General features: G+C 39.9%; 2 protein-coding genes across 8 annotated transcripts in view; one reads left to right on the top strand and one right to left on the bottom strand.

Annotated features, from left to right (window-relative positions):
* AFAP1L2 (actin filament associated protein 1 like 2) overlaps positions 1–15870 on the top strand; it is a 149773-nt gene extending 133903 nt beyond the window's left edge. For all 6 annotated transcript variants that reach the window (XM_072623197.1, XM_072623224.1, XM_072623192.1 and 3 more), the window contains 9 exons: positions 3257–3468; positions 6978–7123; positions 7865–7979; positions 9197–9451; positions 9550–9742; positions 10177–10341; positions 12517–12710; positions 12803–12925; positions 14359–15870. In XM_072623197.1, coding sequence (XP_072479298.1) covers positions 3257–3468; positions 6978–7123; positions 7865–7979; positions 9197–9451; positions 9550–9742; positions 10177–10341; positions 12517–12710; positions 12803–12925; positions 14359–14385 — 1430 coding nt within the window. In that variant the 3' untranslated portion in view covers positions 14386–15870. The remainder of the gene's footprint in view (positions 1–3256; positions 3469–6977; positions 7124–7864; positions 7980–9196; positions 9452–9549; positions 9743–10176; positions 10342–12516; positions 12711–12802; positions 12926–14358) is intronic.
* Positions 15871–17103: 1233 nt separating this feature from the next.
* Positions 17104–23129, bottom strand: part of VWA2 (von Willebrand factor A domain containing 2) — a 47615-nt gene continuing 41589 nt past the window's right edge. Inside the window, exons 13-14 of one of the 2 annotated variants that reach the window (XM_072623241.1) lie at positions 22069–22191; positions 17104–18788 (exon numbers count right to left, since the gene is read on the bottom strand). In XM_072623241.1, the coding sequence (XP_072479342.1) occupies positions 18688–18788; positions 22069–22191 (224 nt within the window). In that variant the 3' untranslated portion in view covers positions 17104–18687. The remainder of the gene's footprint in view (positions 18789–22068; positions 22192–23129) is intronic. The other variant, XM_072623232.1, reaches the window with a different exon arrangement.

Here is a 23129-nt window from a genome sequence, read left to right as displayed (position 1 = left end):
GTCAGAGAACCTGCTGTTGAATCTTGGCCCTGATAGATCCTCTCTGCAACCTTGGGCAAGTCACATAAGCTCTCTGAGTCCCAGTTTCCTCAGTTATAAAAGGGAAAGCTTGAGCTAGGTGATCTTCTAAGGAGTGGGCTTGCAGTTCAGGATCTGTATACTTCCTTCATTTCTCTAAGTCTTGGTTCCCTCATCTGTAAAGTGGGATAATAATATTTATCCTCCTTTCCTCCCAAGGTGGATGGGAGGAAAGGAAACTTTAAAACATCACATAAATGTGCACTTTTTTTATGAGGACCACAAAGAAATAAAAGGCTTTGAAGCTTTTGATCGCACGGCAGGAAGACACATTTACCAAAAGCTGCAATTAAAGAGCAGCATTTGACAGATGTCACTTGTGTGGTACAGACAATAAACGTCATAGGAATTCAGGGGAGAAAGAGGTCATTTTTGGCTAGGGTCCCCAGGGAGGACTTTATGGAAGTGAAAATGGGCTTTTGAGGATGGGAAATTGTGAGCTAAAGACTTGTAATGAAGTGGGGAGAGTGCAGAGTGTCCTTAGGGGAAAGGAAGTGGATGAGTTTATTTGTAATGAAGTTTTTGTGCAAGGTTTAGAATTGGAGGTAACATTTTAACATTCTAACATGAAGAGGAAGCTATCTTTGAGGTTCCTGACCTAATTGCCCTTCTTTTGAAGATGAAGAAACAGGCTCAAAAAGGGAGGGCCCTTGTTTGGGATTACATGGATAACAATGGAAGCAAGATTATAATCTGATTTTTCGGATTCTCAGGCCATTGAACCATAGGTTCACCTCTTATTTTTTCAGATGTGGAACCTGATACCTAGAGAGGTGTTGGAAAAAACACTAACTTTGTAGTCAAAGGAGTTTATATTCTAGCTCTGCAACTAAAAACCTGTCTTACTTTGGGCAAGATATTTCCTTTCCTGCAGGCCTCAATTTCCTAAACTCTTAAATGGGTGACATTGGGTTGAGTTGGTTTCCAAAGTCTTCCCCAGCTCCAATTCCTGTGATCCTATGAAATTAGTGATTTAGTCAAGACTAGAACCAGGTATCCAGAATTCTCGGGCAAGTAGTCTTTCTAGGAGGTTGTAGTTGAAGGTAATTATCATTAGTCCTTGGCTCTCTTGGCCCAAACATTTCACCTTCCTTCATAAGGAATCTTTTAATCTCTCAGTATCGTTGAGTTGTTCATTGAGTTTTGTCCATGGTAGTCTGGGTGTTGTTCTAAGTATTGAAACTACTTTTACCAAAGTTAATGGATGTTGAAAATTGAGGCTTTGCTGGGATGACCCGGCCTTTGGATGTCGTGTGATTTTCCAGCAAGGGTGATTTGTGCCACTTGGTGCCAGTTTACTTGTGTGGATATTGCATCATCTCAGGGTATAGCCTCCAGAGGGCATGGTTTGGTGCTACCTGAGAATAGTGCCAATGAGTCATTGTTTCTGGGTGTTGTAGCAGTGTTATTTCTGGAAGTATACTCCACAATGAAATGTCCTTCCATTCCCGGAGGAGATGGAAAGGCCTAGGGAGAACAAAGTAGCTACCCTTCCCAGGGCTTGGCTGATCCTTAGAATAGACTGGGGCAAGTTAATAATAATGTCTTGCATTTATACAGTGAGTACTTTAAGGTTTTCAAAGAACTTGTCTCCCATGCCCCACTAAATTCCCTCTGCTTCCAATCCAGTTTCTAGTTAGGACTAGCATCATGACCTCAGCTAACATCCATTTGGGGCAGGAAACATGGAGATATATAATGGTCATGCTTCATTGTGGCCCAGGAGGGGAATGGGATGCATTGAACAGAATTGTTAGGCTTATGATCTGGCTCCAGCCAAGGTCTAGTATGTGCAGAATGACTTTAAGAATTTTGTTAACTAGACAATGAACACCCACAATTCCCCAGGACAAGACTAGAGATTACAGGGGATATGGAAAGATGAAAGTCACTGCCTCAAGGATCTCAGCTTATTGTTTAGTTGAGGATGCAATACTGAGATATAGAGAATACAAAGAAAACAGCATGTTTGATGAAGTGCTAAGGTGGGTGAGTTGGAGGTGTCAGTGCTAATTGAGAGCTGGAGCAGTTGGAAGACTTCATGAAGGAGGTGGCAATTGAGTTGAGATTGGCATGTATAGGCAAGCTTTCGATAGATGAGGAGGAGGGTATTCCTGAAAGAAACGACATTATAAGCACAAGGCATGTGGGACCAGAACGATCAAGGTGTGTTTGTGGGAGAGTGAAATGACTCACCTGAAAAGACAAGCACATCTGTGTGTTGATGTGATGAGAGAGAGAGTGGGATACACTTAAAAGAACTTCCTGTGCTGGCAGCTAAGAGGTTAAGGGGCTTCACACAGACTGCTATTAAAAGAAATTGATGGCCTCACCAAAACCATGGGAAGGGGGATTTAGAGCAGGAAATAGGGGCCATCTCTCGATTAGGCAGAGGATTTTCTACCAACGTAGTGCTTGCATAAGCGATGAACAGCTTTGGGAAAAGAATCAACTCAGAGTTCAAATCTATTTTCAGAGGGGCAGCATTTACATCTGAGCCTCACCAGCCCTGCGTGGGTTATTTCCTTATGGCTCAGCCAATTTATATCTTGTATTTTTACTCAGTATTGTCTAATCTTGAGCACAATATACTTCCCACTGAAAGATCATAGATTTAAAACAAAAGGGACCTTAGAAATTATTTATCCTACATGACACCATCATTTTAGAGATAAGAAAACTCAAGAAACAGCAGCTCTCGTGTCCAGATGCAGAAGAGTAAAGTTCAAATTCCAGCTTTGCTGTTTGCTGTCTATGTGACTAGGGCAAGTCACTTAATCTCTCTGGGCCCCTGGGTTCTTCCTCTACAAAATGAGAAGATTGGTCAGAAATTGTCTCTAAGATCCTTTCCAGCTCTAAATTTTGTGATCTAATATGACCTGAAAAATACTAGCTGTGGGTTCACCCTTGAATTGAGTTGAATTCCAAATTCAGGACTCTTTCGGCCATGCTATGCTGTATGCCTATAAACGTAATACATAAATGTAATCACATTCCCATTCCTTCAAAATCTGAACACACACACACACACACACACACACACACACACACAGACTACTATGGTACTGTATGTAAGGAGGCTCCTTAGATGCAAGTTGAGTGAAGTGAGACTATTCTTAGGACTGAGATTTGGATGTGAGTGATTCTGCCCCTATTACAGACAGTCCTTTCCTGGCAGGTTACCTGAACATCCTGGTCAACAGCCAGTGGAAATCTCGATGGTGCTGCGTGAAGGATAACCACCTGCATGTCTACCAGGACAGGAACCGCACTAAATCAGCGCAGCAGCCACTCAGCCTGGTGGGATGTGAAGTTATCCCAAATCCTAGCCCTGATCACCTCTACTCCTTTCGGATTCTCAGCAATGGAGAGGAGATAGCCATGCTTGAGGTAATCTGTATGTGCTTAGTGATAACAGCAGCTCACAATTATATACAGCACTTTTCCCATGCATGATTTCATTTGTTCTTTTACAAGAGCCCTTTGAGACAGGTGTTACAGATAGGATTATCTTCATTTTGTAACTGAGGAAACTGAATCTGTGAGAAGCCATGTGAGTGCCCAGACTCACAGAGCTAGTGAGTGGAGGAATTGAGGCTCCTTCTTTCTAGTTTTTTCTAAAACATGACAGCATCTCTGCTTGGCAGGAGCTCAGAGCTGGCTTGTGTTTAGAGGTAGCAGCAGGAGTTAACTGGAAATCCAGAATGGCACTGTAAGCTTGCAAAGGGCAATTAAATATAGCCTGGCATTATTTTTACTTAACATTTGTCTGAGATTGTTTTTTTAAATTTTTTTTAAAATTTTCATCCCTCCCTTTCTGACCTCAGGGCAGTTATGGTAAAGTAGGAGGACAATGAGAACAAACTTCCTGCATTTCTGGTGGAAAAGTTATTTATAACTCCCAAAGCTGCTAAAAAGGCTTCTAGAGATTCCAAAAGGGAGGTTTATTTAGTTTTTGCAGCACCAGATGGAGACTTCTGTGTCTGTAAAATAAAAAAAATGATGTGACTGGAGCTGATCTGAGAGAGATCTGGGCTTGAGAAGCACATATGCAACTGGCTGGATAAAAATCTCATCCTTCCATCCCTGCCATTGGGTAGCAAGTACGAGTACAGAAATGGGACACAATCTAATACTACTATTAGGCAAGACTAAAAACGAACTTACTAGTGCTGCCATATATTCTTTTGTGGATATGTGTGTGTATATGTCTATCTGTCCATCTTCATTAAAATCTCACTGCAATGCTGTATGATACCAGGGGAAGGGAATAAGCATTTAAATAGCCACTACTCTGTGCTGGACCTTGTGCTAAGCACTCTTTACCACTCCTATCTCATTTGATCCTTACCACAATTCTGCAAAGTTGGTGCTGGTATTATCTTCATTTTATAGTTGAGGGAACTCAGTGCCTTGCTGAGGGTCATGCAGCTGGGAAGTATCTGAGGCTAGATTTCCATTCAGCTCTTCTGACTTCAGGCCCAGAACTCTAAGTCATGCATCACCAGGGCTACCCTGAAATCCCAAAGTGGAGTGCCAGCTTTGGCAGATCCTACCTGGGGTGATCTGGGAGTCTATTTTCAGCATACAGAACACAACCTTTGGAGGGCAGATTCTTTTTTGTCCATAGGCATTTAATAAATGCTTATGGATGGACTGCTTAGCCAAGGTGAGAGAAGCACATCACTAGAGGAGATTGCTAGAAGGCTGGACACTAAGAGTAAGTTTTTTTGGCTTCAGCAATTTGTGAAGATTCATCTAAAATGTGGGGAGACTGTTCCTTCCAGGCTCCATTTAGTTGCTGCTTTCTGTAAGAAGCCTTTTCCAATCCCCTCGACTGCTAGTACTCTCCCTTCCATAACTACGTTGTATTTACTTGGTATATATACTTACAGATTATGCACATTTTCTCCCTTCTTATAGGACTGTTTTTCTGGTTTTTGTATTCCCGATGCTTAATAGCATAATGCCTGACATGTGGTGGCATTTCTTTGTTGACTGACTGATTATATGTAGAAACATCCATATGAAATGAGTCCACACATACACACACTTCTCCCTAGCATAGCATTGTCCCAACTAATGTCATCTTGCAATAATTTTACCATATTATCACCTAATCCTGCTACAATGGTATTACATAGAGAGCGATTCTTTGTTTCTCTCAAATTAGCTGTTGTCTGTAATATTGTTCTGGCCTAATGTCATCTGGTCTGGGACTCAGAAATTGCTGTTAGGAGTGTGTATCTGTATGTACCTGGATAATTACACCTGTAATTATCATTATACCTGGAAAACCCTAAAGATGTTTTTGTTAAAATCATGCTCCAGTATTGCCCTCTAGTGGGAGGATAGCCTTCATACAATTGCTTTAGGATCCTATATATATGAAAATGCTATATTGGATGCATCCTGGGTATCTTTTGTTGCATACTTCAACCGTTTCTTTTACTTTAAGATAACATACAATTTCCCTTAATGGTATAAGCTCAAAGGGAATCTTGATTCCTTAGTTTTCTGACTATCCCTTCTATAGTGTGGCATTATAACTCTAATTTATTTGTTCTGTATTGATACCATGAATTTAGAAAGCTAGCCAGAAAATTTACACCACAAGTAGGGGACAGGGATGCTCTCATACTTGTCCTTTAAAAAAAACAACACTTACATTGTCAAGATTTGCTTGGGGTTTGCTAATCTCCTATGTTATGCCAGAGTTTACATGGTAACTATTCTGCCTCTTTCCCTAAAAGGAATTGTAATAATTTCTGGAAGGATTTTCACTGTATATTGCAAAGTGCTAGTTTGGGAATCAGAAGACTGAAGTTTGAGTCATAGATCCTGTACATAGTAACTGTGTGAGGTCCATGAAACATTTTTTTGCCTCAGTTTCTTAATCTGTAAAATGTGGATAATTCTATTCCTATTGATTGAAATTAACCTGTTAAATACTTTACAAACCTTAAGGTGCCACATAAATGTCATTTATAGCCTACCCTCATATGGTTATTTTGAGTTGAGTCTTTTGTAAACCTTAAAATGCTGTATGGACAAGTGATTGTTACTAATATACTAAAAAATAGTAGGGGCTCTTTAAATGCTTATTCCCTTCCCCTGTTTTCATAAGGCATCACAGTGAGATTTTAATGAAGATGGACAGATAAACACATACACACACTTATATCCATACTTTTTAACAGTATGTGGATATGACTGTGTGATTACAATGCACTGGCACATACAATAGTCAAGAGCAAAATCATGAATTTGGATTTCTGTTTACACATGGATTGTCAGAGGTAAATATTTGCTTTAAGTGAGACATTCTGTTTTCACTGCATCAGGGCTATCTGTACATTAAAAGGTACTGAAATTTCAAAGCTGTTGCACTACCTGAGACCCAAGCTCAGATTTATCTGTGATTGGGTCTTCAGCTAATAATTACATGCACTTAATATTACCACACAGCACTCAGTACCTTTTGAGTATAAAGCACTATGCTTGGCAGAACTTACCTTGTTCCTGCTGTCATGGGGTTTCCAGTCCTGTAAACTTAAGGTTCATGAATTTTCAAACAATTCTTTCCTGGTGCTGGAGCTACATAATAAATCAAATGGGTGATGTTGCCATATGTCCCTTTATGTTGTGCCACATATGTATTTATGAAGAGAGGAAACCTACTCAGTTGATTTCTCAATCAGTGTACTCTGAATGCTATTTTTGTATCTGGGCAGGGATCTGCTTGTTAAGGTGGCTCTTGGGGGAATAGTGATCCTTTTAAAAAGCACATGTGCCGACCCTTTCCTGGTGAATGAATGCCCTACCTTGGCAGTGAAAGGGCTTTTTGGAATGTGTGCAGTGCTGCCTTGATTGGCCAGATCTGTTTTCTCCCTTCTCAGGCCAAATCATCTGAGGAAATGGGCCACTGGCTGGGCCTCCTTTTGTCTGAGTCGGGGTCCAAGACAGACCCAGAAGAATTCACCTATGACTATGTAGATGCAGATCGAGTTTCCTGCATTGTGAGTGCAGCAAAGACCTCTTTCTTGTAAGTTCTGGGGAAAAGCTTTCTTCTTCCTGCCTCAGATAGGATTGTGTATGCAAGAGAGGGAACACTAGAATATGTTTCAGTTCTGTCTTTCAGTTGTCACAGAACTGGAGCAGGGCCATAAATAAGTTACTTTTGAAGCAAGTACCATTATTTCTCATTGAAAGTAATTTAATATGTTCTAGTACATGCAAAAAGCTAATTTTAGAGTCAAGAAAATTTGGATTCACATCCCACCTCCAAATCAAAATTGACTATGTGATGGTGGACATCACCTGATCTCTCAGTTCCCCAGGCAACTCTTTAACACTAGAAGGTGCAGAAATAGTACCTTCCAACATTGGTATTAAAAGTCCCTCACTGGGACCTCTCTACTCATCATGAAACAGATGTAGGCGAAAAACCAAAACACTTTGCTACTCAGTTCTGCTCAAGCCCCTCAGCCCACTACTTTGGAGAAGTCTGGAGGGACTGCTCTCTCTATTCCTGTAAGCATATACAAAATAAGGGGCCTGGGATATGATATCCCAGTCTCCAATAAACAGGCTTACACATAGTTCCTCATAATCGCTGTCAATCCAGAAAGAGGAAAGCATGCTGAATAAAATCTCATTAGATTATATCTATCCCTGTTGAAAAGAATCTGAATATTTCTAATGTTCACATTCCCATAATCCCTTTGAGCAAAGAGATGGCTGTCTGCTGCCTTCTCCCCTACTGTCTCCTGCTTATGTCTTTCAGTTTGATGCAAAGAAAGTATTCAGAGCCCAACGCCTATATTGATAACCTACCCAAAGGTCACCAGCACGAGGAGCCTTATGACGAAGTCATTCTGGATGCAAATGAGCCAACATTAGTAAGTTTTTGCTCTTGACAGGTGTTCCTAATAATATGCAAATGCTGTAACTGATCCAGATTTTCCAGCACTGTTCACTTTATGAGCACTTTCATATGCCATGAAGAACAGGTAGAAAACTGAAGCAAGCTTTTAGCATGTAGATCAAGCATGGAGCTTATCGACAACAAAATCCCACCCTTTACCCTTTACCTTTTACTCACTGTCTCTCAAATTACCCCATGACTGTGGCAGGAGTTCCTCAGAGGGCAAGCCCTGTACTCTGGTGCAGAACTTGTAACTGCTTCCTCTTCTACATATACATATATTGATGGAGAGACATGCTCAAATGTTATACTGATGAGGGTATGATTATTAGCTTCTGACATGTTTTATTGCATCATTTTCTGCATCCTGTAGAGGTGAGTGACTCACATTCACAACCTAGGGATATGGGAAATATTTCACAGAATACTTTGGCTATAGGTCTATGTAATCTTAGACACCTTTGGCTGTCAGTCTGAAAAGGATAAGTAGAATAACAGAAGTAGAGTCAGAGACTTCCTGTACAGTGAAGAGAATAATACTGTAGGGCCACTTATGATGAGGGCATAGAGATGTTTGGATAGCAAAGGATCTTTTGTAGGTTGCCAGTGTGTAGTCAAACTGGTTAGCCAACTGTTGAGTGCTGGGTGTGAAATGTGTTTGGGTTACAGGCAGTAATAACATTTAAACACCCAGAGTTTGTTCATTGGATCTTAGAAAGCAGTTAGTTCTTGCATTCTGACAGCTTTGCCCTTTCAGGACGCAAGCCAGCAATGAAAATGAGGTTGGATCCTAGGGGATTGGTCTAAAGCAATATCCCATGTCTTCCGAATACAGAAATGGAGGTAGAGATCTCCAATCTCACTAAAGCTAGGAAGCAGAGATGTTTTCCTGTGGTTTTGAAAACAAACACCAGGATTTCAGTACAGCAGAGATTTCTAATCACATTATAAAGAAGATACATCTATCACACTCCTGAAGTCTTAAAAGTCCCTGAGCAAAGATAATCCCTGGTGGCTGCATTTCTGTCCTCCCAGCAATCCTTCAAACTTCAGGTGTGGGTTGGCAGGATCCGGTGATTCAATTAGGAGCTTATTAGATACATATTAAAACTATAGTCTTCCAAGTAGAAGGTGGCAAAGGCTACTGTGAAACTTTTCAGGTGTCTGCTTTATTGTCTCTTTCCATCACAGGTGGAACAAATACAAGAAGCCACCCCTCTGAAAGCAGCCACAGTTGAAGAATTAGATCGAGTGTACTTGGACCTCACTCCCCTTATGTCCATCCCGCCTGGCCCCAATCATGTCAAAGCCCAGCCTTCCCCTCCTTCCTCTCCACTTTTGGAGAAAGCTATCTTGAAGACAGAATTAGAAGACATCCCTGAAACCTCTTCAGGAGAAAGGGAAACAGAATTCTGTGGAAAGTCTTTGGAAATAGCACAAGAGCAGGTATTGGCCAACTCCACATGCAAATATACCACATTGTTTTCTCCTCTTTTTCTATTCCCTCTCATTGTCCGCATTATCATTATTTTCTCTAAACATAGAAACAACCAGAGAGGACTGAATCAGAAGAGCTGTCACCAAGAGGCGCTGGTGTCAAAATTCAAACCCAACAACAGAAAATCTCTTTCCCACAGAGTGTCCCTGACTTTGCATTCACCACAGCAACAGGGACTCATCTGCAGCCAGTGGCTACCCCTAAAGAGAAAACTGAGAAGGCCAAGGGCATCATTGCAGGTGAGTTTCCTGGCTGTGTACCATGTACCTTCCAGCTCTACAATTCAACCATCAGGCTGTTTTCTCAATGACTTCCCAGTCACCAAATCCATTGACCTTTCTTCTCTCTTTGTCTTGCTCTGCAGTATTTGACGTAGTTGTGACCATCCCCTCTTTCCTGGAATCTCTTCTCTCCCAGCTGCTCGATTTAGCACCTCACTATTTTGATTTCCCTCCTACCTAAGCTGATTTAAGGAAAAAATCACTTTTCTTCAAGGGCTCCACTTCCTTCCCCTGTCCCTGGATACTAAAGTTCTGCCCCTGACTACTTCTCTATCCTCTGTCCCATCAAGATCTCAGCTGTAGGGGTGGTTTCTAACTTTGCTTCTTTAGCTATGGCCTCTCAAATGATGGTGAAATTTGCTGGTGATACTGTGTCCTCCCTTCTATTATAGCGCCTGTAGAAATTAAACTTGGCAAGAATAGGACTGAAGCTGAAGTAAAGCGGTACACGGAGGAGAAGAGGAGGCTTGAGAAGGAGAAGGATGAAATCCGGAATCACCTTGCACAGCTTCGGAGAGAGAGGCGGGAACTGAAAGACACCATGGTGAAATGTACAGGTGTGGCACTGGCTAGAGGCGTGGGACAGTATGTACATGTCATGGAGTCTCAGCCAAAGTCCTGTCTTTTAGCTCTCTGTCTTCTTCCCAAGGTAAAGAACTGTGCAGTCTTGAGTTTAGCTCTTTATCCTAATTCTAGAAACCAGATTCAGTTGACTTGGCCAAAAGTCTGGACTTTTGGCCAAGTCAATTGAATCCGGTGCCTACATCAGAGACAGAAGACAGACCCTTGAATGATGTATCTGTAACCCCTTTGCAAAACACCTCTAATACACTATTTTCCCATATGTCCTTTGCAAAGTGCTTTACATACGTTCCCAAGTAGGGAAGTAGCTGGTAGTGACAGGAATTTAATAACCCAAAGATAGCAGTTTCATGGTCTGCCTATAGAGGAGCTGCCTTCAACAGTTAGAAATTCATGTTTCAGTCACAAAGTACCTGCTGTCAGATGGGTCTATTCCAGGGAAAGAAAACAGGCTAGAAGGCAAAGTTATCCTCTAACTTAAAGGATATTATGGTCCCTTCCTCTGAAACAGAGGTTCTTAGCCTGAGGTCCACAGACCTGTAATGTAGATAGTTTTCAGAGGATTCATGAACCTTGGGTGGGAGAAAAAAAATTACATCTTTATTTTCACTAATCTCGAGTTGACATCTAGCATTTTCTTTTGTCAACGTAGGCAACAAATGTTATTCTAAGAAGGGGGAGGATGGGGCAGACATAGGATCCATCCAACTTGCCCAAGGAGTTCAGGAAACAAAAAACTTGAAGAACTTCTGGACTGGGGATTCTTCTCCTGGCAGGAAGATAGAAATTTTCTGTGATTCATGCCTCCACTGTACCTCCTCTGGGGAGAAATCCAGACCTGCTTCAGAGTTTGGAATTCAAGCCTTCCTTTGTAAGATGAAAGGCACTGAAGAGAACAGAGAGGACCATGGGGTTGCTATAGACAGAAGAAGAGCTTCAGAGCCAAGTTTTTTTAGTTTTTTAAAGGATTTGTGACCTTCGCTGGCATGGGGAATTCAATCATTTGTAAACCTTGTCCCCTTCCCCTTTAGAAGTGAAAGATAAGGACTACACCATAGCTGACTAGGCCTGCCTCTATCTACTAGATAACCTTCACAGTTTAATTATATAAAGGCTTGTTACCATTTCCCTGGAGTTTGGAAATAGAGAATAAGAATAATTATATTAAGCACATCAAACTATCTCAGCTGCAAAGCACCATGTTATAAGTGAGCTTTGAAATTCCAAGCAAATAGTGCCCCTGTCAGCCCATAGGTTTCTCTCCCCCCCGCCCATACAGAACCAGTTGTTAATCATTTACCAGCACTGTCCTCTTATTCTTTGTATCTGTCTGTGGCATTGTGGATAGAGAGAAGGCCTCTGACCCACACCGGCTCTGGGACCCCTGGATAAGTTACCTTAGGAAACCTTCTGACTCTTAAGTGAAAGGGCAAAAATAATGGTCTGTTTTGGTAGGGAATTTCCCTACCTCATATTCCCCTATATCAACAAAAGCACAGATCCGATTTTTTAAAAAAATTCCTAAGATTATAGATAAATATATCTATATTTAGCTGAAAGATAACTTATAGGACATCTAGTCCAGGAATGTCGAAAATGAACAGAAATGAGAGGAAAGAGCACCCTGGGATTCTGAGAGCCCATGTATGACATCTGAAGTCTACTCTACCACCACCCCAATTTTACACATGAGGCCCAAGTTGCTGTTATGTAATGCTTACTATGTGTCAGGCACTGTCCTAAGCAAACAGAGTTAAGTGACTTGCCCAGGGTCATACAGCTATCAAGTGTCCAAGGCTGGATTTGAACTCTTACTTACTCTAGGCTCTATGCTTTATCCATTGCAGCTTGCCCAAGATCACATAACAGAGAATTCCCACTTTAAGCTGTCATTTGCCTCCATCATGATAGCTGATTGGGGGCAGAACTTGACATTTGACCAAGTGAAAGAAAAATGTCTTTTTGTCTTTTGATCTTTGGGCCCTACCACACAGTAGGCACTTAAAATACATTTATTTCAGCTGAACTTGAAAGGAGCTTGCCGTTCAGTTAGGGTGCCATTTTTCTTACCTGTGTAGCCAGATACAGTATAGTTCTTCTGATGGAAACGTAACCCCAAGTTCGATTCTCTTTGCCCTTCCTCTTTGCAGATAAGTGTGCCCTGGCCTGTCTGGAGCAGAGGTTAAAGGAGCTGGAGGAAGAGTGCAGGGAAAAGGAAAACAGACGTGTAGACCTGGAACTGAGCATCATGGAGGTGAAAGAAAGCCTGAGGAAGGCAGAGGCAGGGCCTGTGACCCTAGGCACGGCAGTGGACACCACCCACTTGGAGAATACAACTCCCAAAGTATGTGCCTTATAGGCTGTTGCTGCTCTGAGCCAGCAGAGAGTTGAATAACATTGTTTAATCTAGGCATGGCTTTCATTTTGTAATTTCAGGCCAAAGTACCCAGTCCAGCTCCTTCTGCAGACTCTTCTCCAGTCAACTCTGCTACAGCTTTAAAAAATAGACCCCTCTCCGTCATGGTAACAGGCAAGGGAACAGTCTTAAGGAAAGCTATGGTAAGTAGGATTTGGGGTTGTCAATGTCTAGCAGAAGTGGATGTAATCCACTGTTCATGGTGCTTCTCTGGCATTTGCTTTTCTTTCTCAAATCCTGAGGCTTCACCCAGGAGAACAGCAGACGGTGATTGGCCTTGAAGGGCAGCAGGAGGGAAAGCTATTTTCTGGGTAGAGTTCACAGGTATTGTGTGCCTGCTTGTTAGGGAGAGCTAAACCTGAAAGGGCCCTTCACTCCCCTTTATTTACTATACTCACTGTCTTGAGTACCCAGGTATATTATATTACATAGTAGGGCTTTAAATTAATAAACCAAAAGGAAAATAAATTCTATAACTAGCAGTTTGGAGAGCTGTAAATTGCAGGGAAGGGATCTGAAAACTCCTGCTGAGCTTACTGGTTAAACATATCACAGGAACCAAACCCTCATCATGCCATTTTCAAGATTTACATTTTCACTGCCAACTGCTTTTCTCCTGGAGTAATATTACTTGGTTTTCCATGAAGGCTAGAATGGATGGATAGGAAATTGAATACAGTGTTCTCAGCTTTGCAAAGAAATGGAGCTTGCCTAGGGCTGCCCAGTGCTTCTTTGGGATAAAGGAAACTAGAAAAAAATCTAGCCCTTATTTCTATCCCACAACTGTGCAGGAGGTTTTTGGGGAATCCACTCCAAAGCACCTGTCAGAGAAACATAATCTCTTTAAATTGATCTGGTTTATCTCAGTTCTGAAGATTTAGTAGAGGAACAAGCCCAGGAAAAGAGTTTTTAACAACATATCCTTTTCTGTTGTACTAATGGTGATATCAGCCTAATGTTTGTAGTTCTGATGCCAACGTGCTGGGTTAAGGCAATCTACTTCAGACTTGGACCTCACCTAGAGCCAGGGATGCAGATGCTTTAATAGAATGTCCAAGTATTTTTCATACACAAAATTCCATTTCTTTGCTTTCATCTGTGTCTTTATACTGACACCAGCAGTATAGATTGTGCAACCCATTGCTGCCTTCTCTTTGTGGACCTTTTGTACACATCCTCTCATAAATCTTCCATCCAACATGCTGGGAGGCTTCCTTTAGATTTCTTGACATGATGTGAATATCAGGGGCACAGGCTATGTGCTGGGTATCCCTTTTCTCTCTGCTCAACAAGCCCACATCCTTTTAAGTGCATACATTTTTTGGGATAGTCTCTTTGACACTGTGTCTCCTGCATAGACTGCTCATACTTATCTCTCCCATTACTCTTCTGGGTGATCCACAAATTTAAATAGTTTGAGACTCTGGTATTCCACATGTCTCAGTTGTCCATGGCAGAATTACTGGTGTTAGAAAGATGCAACTTTGTTTCAGGGAAAAGTTAGAGATCACTGAAAGCACCCAAAAATTCTACTACAAAAAAAAATTATTTTGTGGTGGGTGTTTGTGTGTTCCAGGAATGGGAGAAGAAAGGAGCAAGTTAGAAAATTATCTTCCAATAAAAACTGACATGATTGATACGGACCTTGGATGACAATCCTCCCAAGTTTAGGTCTGACATCAAAGCAAAGAACACTGGACTTCGAGAGTCTGTTCAGAAGGAAAAAAAAGGACTGAGACAACTGTGAAGAGAGGTCTTTGGCTAAGGACTCCTGAGCCTCCCCCCAAGGTGGTGGGGCAGAGGAAGGAAGGACTCTCATGTCCCTTTTCACCATCAAGGGAATAACAAAAGGAAAGGACGCTTTCCTGGTATTCCTAACCCATCATTTTAAACAGGAATGCGGTTGTTCTTAGGGATGGTTTGTGTATTTCTACATACAAGTTTATCCATTACATTATTGAAATTTAGTTCATAGTTCCATAACAAGAGATTTTGTTTTTACTTTTTGGGGGGAGGGGAAGGAATTGTGTAAAAAATCCAGGTACCTGAATGGTCCTCCCACTCACAATTTTGGCTTGAGTCACCAAGATGACTTAAAATCATCATCCTCTCTAGTCGATACTAGGCAAAAATTAGAATTAAATTTTGCCCACTTTGAGGGAGCTGGGCTCCAGGATTAGTGACTCAAACCCAAAGCAGTTATGTGGTAGACAGTTCAAACTCTCAGTTTCAGGCTTTTTGGTTTGTGATTTCATGCATGTAGAAATAGCCTAGATTGCTTTAGAACAAAAAACCCACTTGTGAAGGAGTGCTGCCCTTTCGGAGGGGAGAAAAAGACTGTGGCTCTACTTCAGGTAAGTTATTAGTAAAAGGCCCTCATTCACTGGTAGAAAGGACAAAAGAATGTTTATTTCACATGAGAACATGTTTCTATTGGGCGCTAACACATTTTAGAAGTTAACAGTGAGATTCTTACCTTCAAGCCTGCAGACAAAAGCCATTTTTGAAGGGATGTAGTTTCACATGCATATTTTGATCATGAAAAGTATCTCCACAGATCCAAAAATGGTCTTTTATCCATGTCTTAAAAAACAGTGCCTCAGAACTGGCTGAAAGATATTTCATTAACTAGGTTCAATGGACAGGTAAAAATTCTCTTTTTTCTTTATCAGATTAGTTCCAAACTGTCTCAAACTGAGGGGATATAAATATCCTTTTCCCTCCTTTGGTAAGCAGTACCCAGTGCCTCCAAGAAAAATACTGTGGAATTTGTTGATAGGGGATAGGAGCTTATTTTACCCACCTCATCTAAAAAAACCAAACCAATCCCAACTAACAGATGATGACATTCCACTTGGTGGCCCTGTCTTTTTCCTTTGATAGAAAAATAAACATATAGTGTATATTTGTTGTTGTTTAAAAGGTTTTCAGACATTTCATCTTCACCTCAACCTTCCTTCCCCCCAATCCTGAACCAAGCATCTTTGTAATTCTCATTGTCTTTCTAATCACAGGGCATTTATTTCCTTTGTCATAAACTTGTTCTTGATGTTTTAGATATTTTTTAAAAAATAAAGTATTAAGTATATTTTGGTTTTTTTCTCATGTTTTGTAGAGTGATCTGGGCTGATTCATGCCCAAAATCAAATTTATATTATATTCAGCAATAACTGCTGTCCTTCAAATGAAACACAATACTGCCGAGCTGTGTACACATCCTAGTAGATTCCAGCTTATAAAAGTCATCTAATTTTTTTTTTATGATTAAGCTATTCAACAATAGTATCTGCTATCATAAAATTTTTTGGGTGGATACTCTTTTTCCCTTCAAAAAATAAAACTTGCTAACCACAATCTCCTCATAATTACATCCTCAACAAACTTAGGAACTGATTGGTTAGGGTGAGTTCCATCATACTGAAGGTCCTTGGAGAAATAACTGTAAATATAGAATGATGTCAGTCATTTCACACATGCGATCACATATATTTGTTTCAGCTTTTCACTGATTATTTGGTATTTTTTTTAAATCTATGATTTTTATTTGGGTGAACAGCTTTCTCCACCATTGAAGAACATGATCCCTCCATGCCCAAAGCTGATTGTTTAGTTTATGAGGTGTTGTGGTCAAAGCAATTTTATAGAGAAAATTGTGTTACTTGAAATTTAGGAAAAGATTTATCATTTCTTTTGGCACACATGTTTAAAAACAGTACCTCATAAAACATTACAGAAACTCAGCCCCACAGCCTGTCACTGATAATTGGCATGTTATTTTCTGGGTTAGAGGCCCAAGCAGTTTCTCAGATCAGCCTTCTGTTGACAATGAGATTTTCTAGTACTGGTGCCATTGTTATCTGCAAAATACAATCTCTAGGACCAAAGATTTAGAACAGAAAATGTTATTGTCTAAGTTCCAGGTCTCCTTAATCTATTAGATTTAAGTCTTGATGGGCCTATGGATTCTCCAAGGGATCTGTGGGTAGAGTCCATGGAGTCCATGAACTTAGATAGAAGAGAATTTCATCTACCCTTTTTACAAACTTCTTAACTAAATTTTAGCATTTCCTTCAATTATTTAAAAACATTATTCTGAGGAGTCCATAGCAGAGGGAGTCCATGACAAAAACAAAACTTAAGGAAAAGGTGTTAGGAACACTTAATCTAACCTAACCTGCTCAATTTATAGATAAAGACGCTGAGGCCCAAAGAGGGTGGATGACTTGCCCAACACTACACAGAGATGAGGTTGCTCAGCCAAGATTTGACCCAAGACTCCAAAGCCAGTGTTCTTTTACCATAGTACAATAACTAACAGTCATGAAGGAACACCAAAATACACCTTTAATACATGTTTTCAGCAAAACACACACACACCACATTCATAGAAGGTGACATGCTTTATCAGATCTGTTTCTTTTTTAAAACTCTAACACCAAGTCACATACTGAAGACCTTCAGCCTGCTTAACTAGAGCAATAACACAAGAAAAATTGTAGATGGGAAAGAGGGTAGGGGCACAATCAGGTCCTCAAACAGATAAAAGCATTTAAAGAAAAGGATCTCTGGAAAGTTACATGGATCCAGAGACAATTCTCAAACTAAATCACTAACGCTTTTAGTATACGTGGTAGTGGCTTTGTTGTAGCCAATTTTTTAGGTCCATTATTGCTTTTAAAGAAGATTTATATTTTAAAACCTTAAGAGTACTCTTCATAGGGGGGATCTGAATTTGAGGTATTGCTGTGCAATACCTCTGCTAAGAAAGACTGGGCAGATTCCAAATAAGAACACAGACCTAGCCAAGTTCGCTAGAAAACTGAACATTTTTCAAACCAACCACTTTTTGTTTAACCAAGCTTTGTAAAAGAACCAGCCAACTAGGCTTTCTCCCTAATGTTTTATTTTAAAACCTGACTGATGTCTTTTAAAAAGCAAAATGGTCATGTTCACAAACTTCTTTTAAAATTTAAGGCTTTCTCTGCTCTCCCACTCTAAAATAATAAAAATGACAACAAAAGGGGAGAGAAGATCATCAAGAAGTCTAAACAGTAATAACATTAATCAGGCCTATAGTAAATTAACAAGTACAATCTATCTGAGGGAAGATAGCCTAACTGCATAGATTTCCAGCTGACTGAAACCCAACAGTGTTCCTTTCTCCCTTGAGTCTGGACCTGCTACTCTACCCTTACTAAGTTTCTCCTCCATGTTAAAAACAAACAAACAAACAAAAAACCAGATGTCAAGTAGTGAATCTCCATTATGGTGGCTTTAGAGCTTCCATTTGGCAAGTCTCACTTGGCACTGTGAAATCCATACTGAAGAATAGTTCAGCTTATACTGTAAGTTCAGCTATATGTAACAGATTCTTTACCTTATGTCCACATACCTTAAGTCAGTTTTCCAAACTTAAAATGGATTCATAAAGCTGATGTGAAAAATTCCCAAAATTTAAAGTCCTCAAACTCAGGTTTTGCAGTTATTCCATGTGAAAAATATATAACTAATATCATGCTGGACAGCTCCCTGTGCAGTCAGTATTCCAGTAAAGCATTCCTGACTTCCACACCAAACCAAGTCAACATGTTGACCCATCAGTGCTGCTGCCCCTTGAAAAGGAAAAATCCTTTTAGGTATATCCATGGAGAAAAGATTAAATTCTTGGAGAAGTTGACATTTGGATGAAAATAAATAATGATTTATATTTTGATGTGTTGATTGATTTTTTAAAAGATAACCAATAATTAATGAATTCATCTGCTCCTAGCAATGTTGCTAAGTAGCACTGTCTCTGAGATGGGGTCTACTTTCACCATGCAATACAGTGGGTTTTGAGTAGTCATACACACTACTGGCAGAAAGTGAATGGTCACGTAGAATTGCCATAAGGAACAATGCTGATTTAACTGCCCAGGTGCAAATGCCGTGATTGGTACCGTTGCTGCCAGTTCGAGGAATACTGATGTAAGCCATGTGGCCTGGGGGAATCACCTCTCAAGATTCCTGGGGAAGGGACAAGAGTACAGAAGTCAATAAAGGAGGCTCTGTCTTTAGATCTCTCCGGGTAAACTGAAAGATACCCGGTCCCCTTCTCTCCTTAAAATGTAATCAGAATTTCTCGAGGCCTTCTCCAGGTCATCATCCCAAAAAGTATGAGAGAGAAGACCTTAACTTATATATTCTCTCCCTCTAACTTGGCCAAATAACGTATATATGAGGGTCTGACTGAAATTACCCAGTTTGGTTTTTATTAAATTTTTTAAAATTGGGAAATCTCCCAGAATAGATTCAAGTTTTTATTGTCCTCTAGTCTTCATCCCAGTCTGCAAATAAGGAAGAGGAAAAAGGAGAAAGACTTGAAGGCTGTGAGGAGTTTGAAAGATGAATAACAACCAGAATCAAGGCAGCAGGGGATCCCACATAGTCGTAAATTAAAAAGCTACTATGGTGATAGAGAAAACCAAGACACAAACTCAGAAGAAAACAATGTAAAAATCCCTACAAAGCTTCAAAGAAAAATGCTAACTAGATCCAAGCCCAACAACAATTCCTGGAAGAGTTAAAGAAAGTGATGAGGAACAGGAAAAATTGAGAAAAGAAAGGAAAGTGATGCAAGAAAATTATGAAAAGAGAATTAACAGCTTGGTTAAAAAGGCCCCCCAAAATGCTGAAGAAAACAACACCCTCCAAAACAGAATTGGCCTAATGGTAAAAGAGGCAAACATTCACTGAAGAACTTAAGAAATCAGAATTGGCTAAATTAGAACTGGGCATGTGGAAATTAAAGACTATGAGACATCAAGAAATAATAAAACAGAATCAAAGGAAAAAAATAGAAGAAAATGTGAAATATCTAATCACGAAAACAACTAACCTAGAAAATAGGTCAAGGAAAGATAATTTAATAACTATTGGACTATGTGAAAACCATGACCAAAAAAAAGAGCCTAGACAGCATACTTCAAGAAATTATTTAAAAAGAAAGAAATTATAAAGGAAAACTGCCCCAATGTCTTAAATCCAGAGGGTAAAATAGAAATTGAAAGAATCCACTGATCACCTCTTGAAAGAGATCATATTATGAAAACTCTTAGCAATATTGTAACCAAATTCCAGAGCTCCCGTGTCAAGGAGAAAATACTGCAAGCAACCATAAAGAAACAATTCAAATATGAAGCCACAGGCAGGATCACGCACTATTTAGCAGCTTTCATATTAAAGGAGAGGAGAGCTCAGAAGACAAAAGAGCTAGGATTTATAACCAAGAATAACTTGATCAGCAAAACTGTATAATCTTTCAGGGTGAAAAAAATGGATATTTAATGAAACAGAGAACTTTCACGCATTCCTGATGAAAAACCCAGAGCTGAATAGAACATCTGACATTGAAACACAAGACTCAAGAGATACATTAAGAGGTAAAAATGAAAGAGAAAATATAAGAGATGCAATAAAGTTCAATTTTCTTATATGGAAAGATGATATATGTATAATTCCTAAGAACTTTTTCTTTATTAGGACATTTAGAAGGAGTCTACATAGAAGCCATGAGTGTGAGTCAATTATGTTGAGATGACCTCAAAAAAATGAAGGGGTATGAAAGAGGGATGCACTGGGAAAGAGGGGATTGGAGAGGTAGAATGGGGAAAATTATCTTACATAAAAGAGGTGTGCAAGGAAGAACTTTTACAATGGAGCAAGTGGACAATGCTTGCATCTCACTTTCATTAGAATTGGTTTAAAGAGGGAAGAACACACACACACATTCAGTTGAATATACAAATGTCACACACAACAGGGAAACAGAAAGGGAAGTGAACAAGAGAAAGGGAGGGCAGGTTGAGAGAGGCAGTGGTCATAAACAAGACAAACTTTTGAGGAGGGACAGGATAAAAAGAAGGATACACAGAAGAAAATGGGATGGATGGAAATGCAAAATTAGCAATCATAACTGGGAATGGGAATGGGATGAGCTCACCTTTAAAAGGTAAGCAGAATTGATTAGAAACCAGAATCCAATAATATGTATAGAGACATACTTGATACAGAAAGACACACCAACAGAATAAAATAAGGACGTGGAGCAGAATCTATTATGTTTCAGCTGAAGTAAAAAATGCAGGCATGTCCACTGTGATCGCAGGGAAACTATCATAGACAATGAAATAATATCAAAGAGAAATTTACAGTAAACCTCTTCTCTCAAATATATAAGGAACTGAGTGAAATTTATAAAAATAAGAGCCATTTCTCTGTTGATAAGTTTTCAAGGGATATGAATAGGCAGTTTTCAGAAGAAGAAATCAAAGCTATCTACAATATGAAAAAAATGCTCTACATCATTATTGATTAGAGAAAAGAAAATTAAAACAACTCTGAAGTCCCACCTCACATGTATCAGAAATGACAAATACTGAGAGAGAAGGGAAAATAGGTACACTAATGAACTATTGATGGAATTGTAAACTGGTCCAACCATTCTGGGGAACAGTTTGGAACTAAGCCTAAAAGGCTATAAAACTGTTTATACTCTCTGATCCAGCAATACTACTACTAAGTCTGTACCCCAAAAGAGATAAAGGGAAAAGGACCTATGTATACAAAAATATTTATAGCAACTCTGTTGCCTTGATGCCCATCAGGAAGGGAACACCTGAACAAGTTGTGGCCTTTCTAACCATTGAGCTGTAAGAATGACAAGGGGAATAACTTTCAGGCAAAACATGGGAAGATGTATAGGACTGATGCAAAGTGAAATGAGCCAAACTAGAAGATCACTGTACATAGTAATGGCAGTACTGTAATGATGATCAACTGTGAACACTTAGCTACTATGATCAGTCAATGACCGAAGATCATTAGAAAGGACTCATGATATTTTCAATGTTATCCACTGCCAGAGGAAGAAGAGATGAAGTCTGAGTACAAAGTGAAATATAGATTTTTCACTTTATTTTTCTTGCCTTTTTTTTTGCAATATGACAAATACAGAAATGTGTTTCGCAAGATTTCACACGTATGACTGATACACTGCTTGCCTTCTCAGTGGATGAAGGAGGGGCAGGAGGGAAGGCAAGAATTTGGAACTCAAAATTTAAAAAAAAAATAAAGCTTAATTGATTAAACTATCATGACCTCTTAGATGAGGATCTTGGGGGCTAATAGAATAGCTCCAAAGACTTGGAGAACCTGGCAAAATCAGCCCTGGGGAAATCCATGTCTTTCTTTCCCCCTACCAATTCTCTTCTATCCAAAGGAACTGAGTAGTTGCTGTCTCACTTACTATTCTCACAATGGGGGCCTTCCCAGCCTCTGCACTCACACCGGTAGCTCCCATTCTGAAGAATGCATGTCCCATCATTCATGCATGGACTGGGCTTGCAGAGGTTGACTGGCTGCTTGGCTTCTAGAATGGAGAAATTGTTGACCTAGGAAAGGCTCAGTGAAGGCCAGGGGTTTTCACTTAGATTGTCTAGGGCAGGTCTAAGATAAACAACAAACGTTCTAGCAGAAAACCGTAAGGATGGCAGAGAAGATGTCCACAAACACTGTATTTTCCTCTGTGCTATCAGGCTAGGGACAGGCTTGGACAGTGAGAATAGACAATGCCACATCTCAGCACTAAAGTAGACTCTGTACACATAACACCCTTAGAATGCTGGAAGGGCTGGAAGAGGTCTCAGGACTATCTATCCAGGTCAAGGGTTCTTAACCTGGGACCTATGAATTCTTTTCAAAAATATATTATTTCCGCTAAACTTTGATTTCCTTTGTAATGCTGTGTACTTTATTTCATGCATTTAAAAACATTATTCTAGGAAAGAGTAAATTGGCTTCCCTGGAGAGTCAAAAGGAATCCATGATGGAACAAAGTTAAAGAACTTCTGATCTGGTCCATCTTCTCATTTTAGGAATGAGGAGGTTTAAGGGTCCAGAGAGATGTCACTTGACTAAAGTTAAAAAGCTGGTAAGTGGCAAAGCCAGGAGGGCAACCTGGGTCTTATTTTCTTTCCATTATTCTTGTTACCATCATGCCTAGTAACTACTCCTCAGTTATTTGAAATATATTTTGTACCTCCAGCTAAAAAACAAAAACAAAAAACCTTTGTAGATATGAAGTGAGATGACCTATGCTCAAATCCCAGTAGTGCTACTTACTTACTATGTGATTTAACCTTTTGGGGTCTCAGTGTCCTAATCTGTAAAATGAGGGGGTTGTATTGGTTGCTTTCTGATTCTTTATGCCTTCAAATCTATGACCCATGTTGCCTTTTGACAGAAAAAAAGCAGATCACTGACAAGAGTACTACAATTTCCCCCAGGCTACCCAAGGTCTAGAACAGT

This window comes from Notamacropus eugenii, chromosome 1 (genome assembly GCF_028372415.1).
Source record: "Notamacropus eugenii isolate mMacEug1 chromosome 1, mMacEug1.pri_v2, whole genome shotgun sequence".
In the NCBI taxonomy this organism is placed as follows: Eukaryota; Metazoa; Chordata; class Mammalia; order Diprotodontia; family Macropodidae; genus Notamacropus; species Notamacropus eugenii.
The sequence above is the reverse complement of the archived record's forward strand: the minus strand, read 5'-3'. Positions and strand labels throughout refer to the sequence as shown.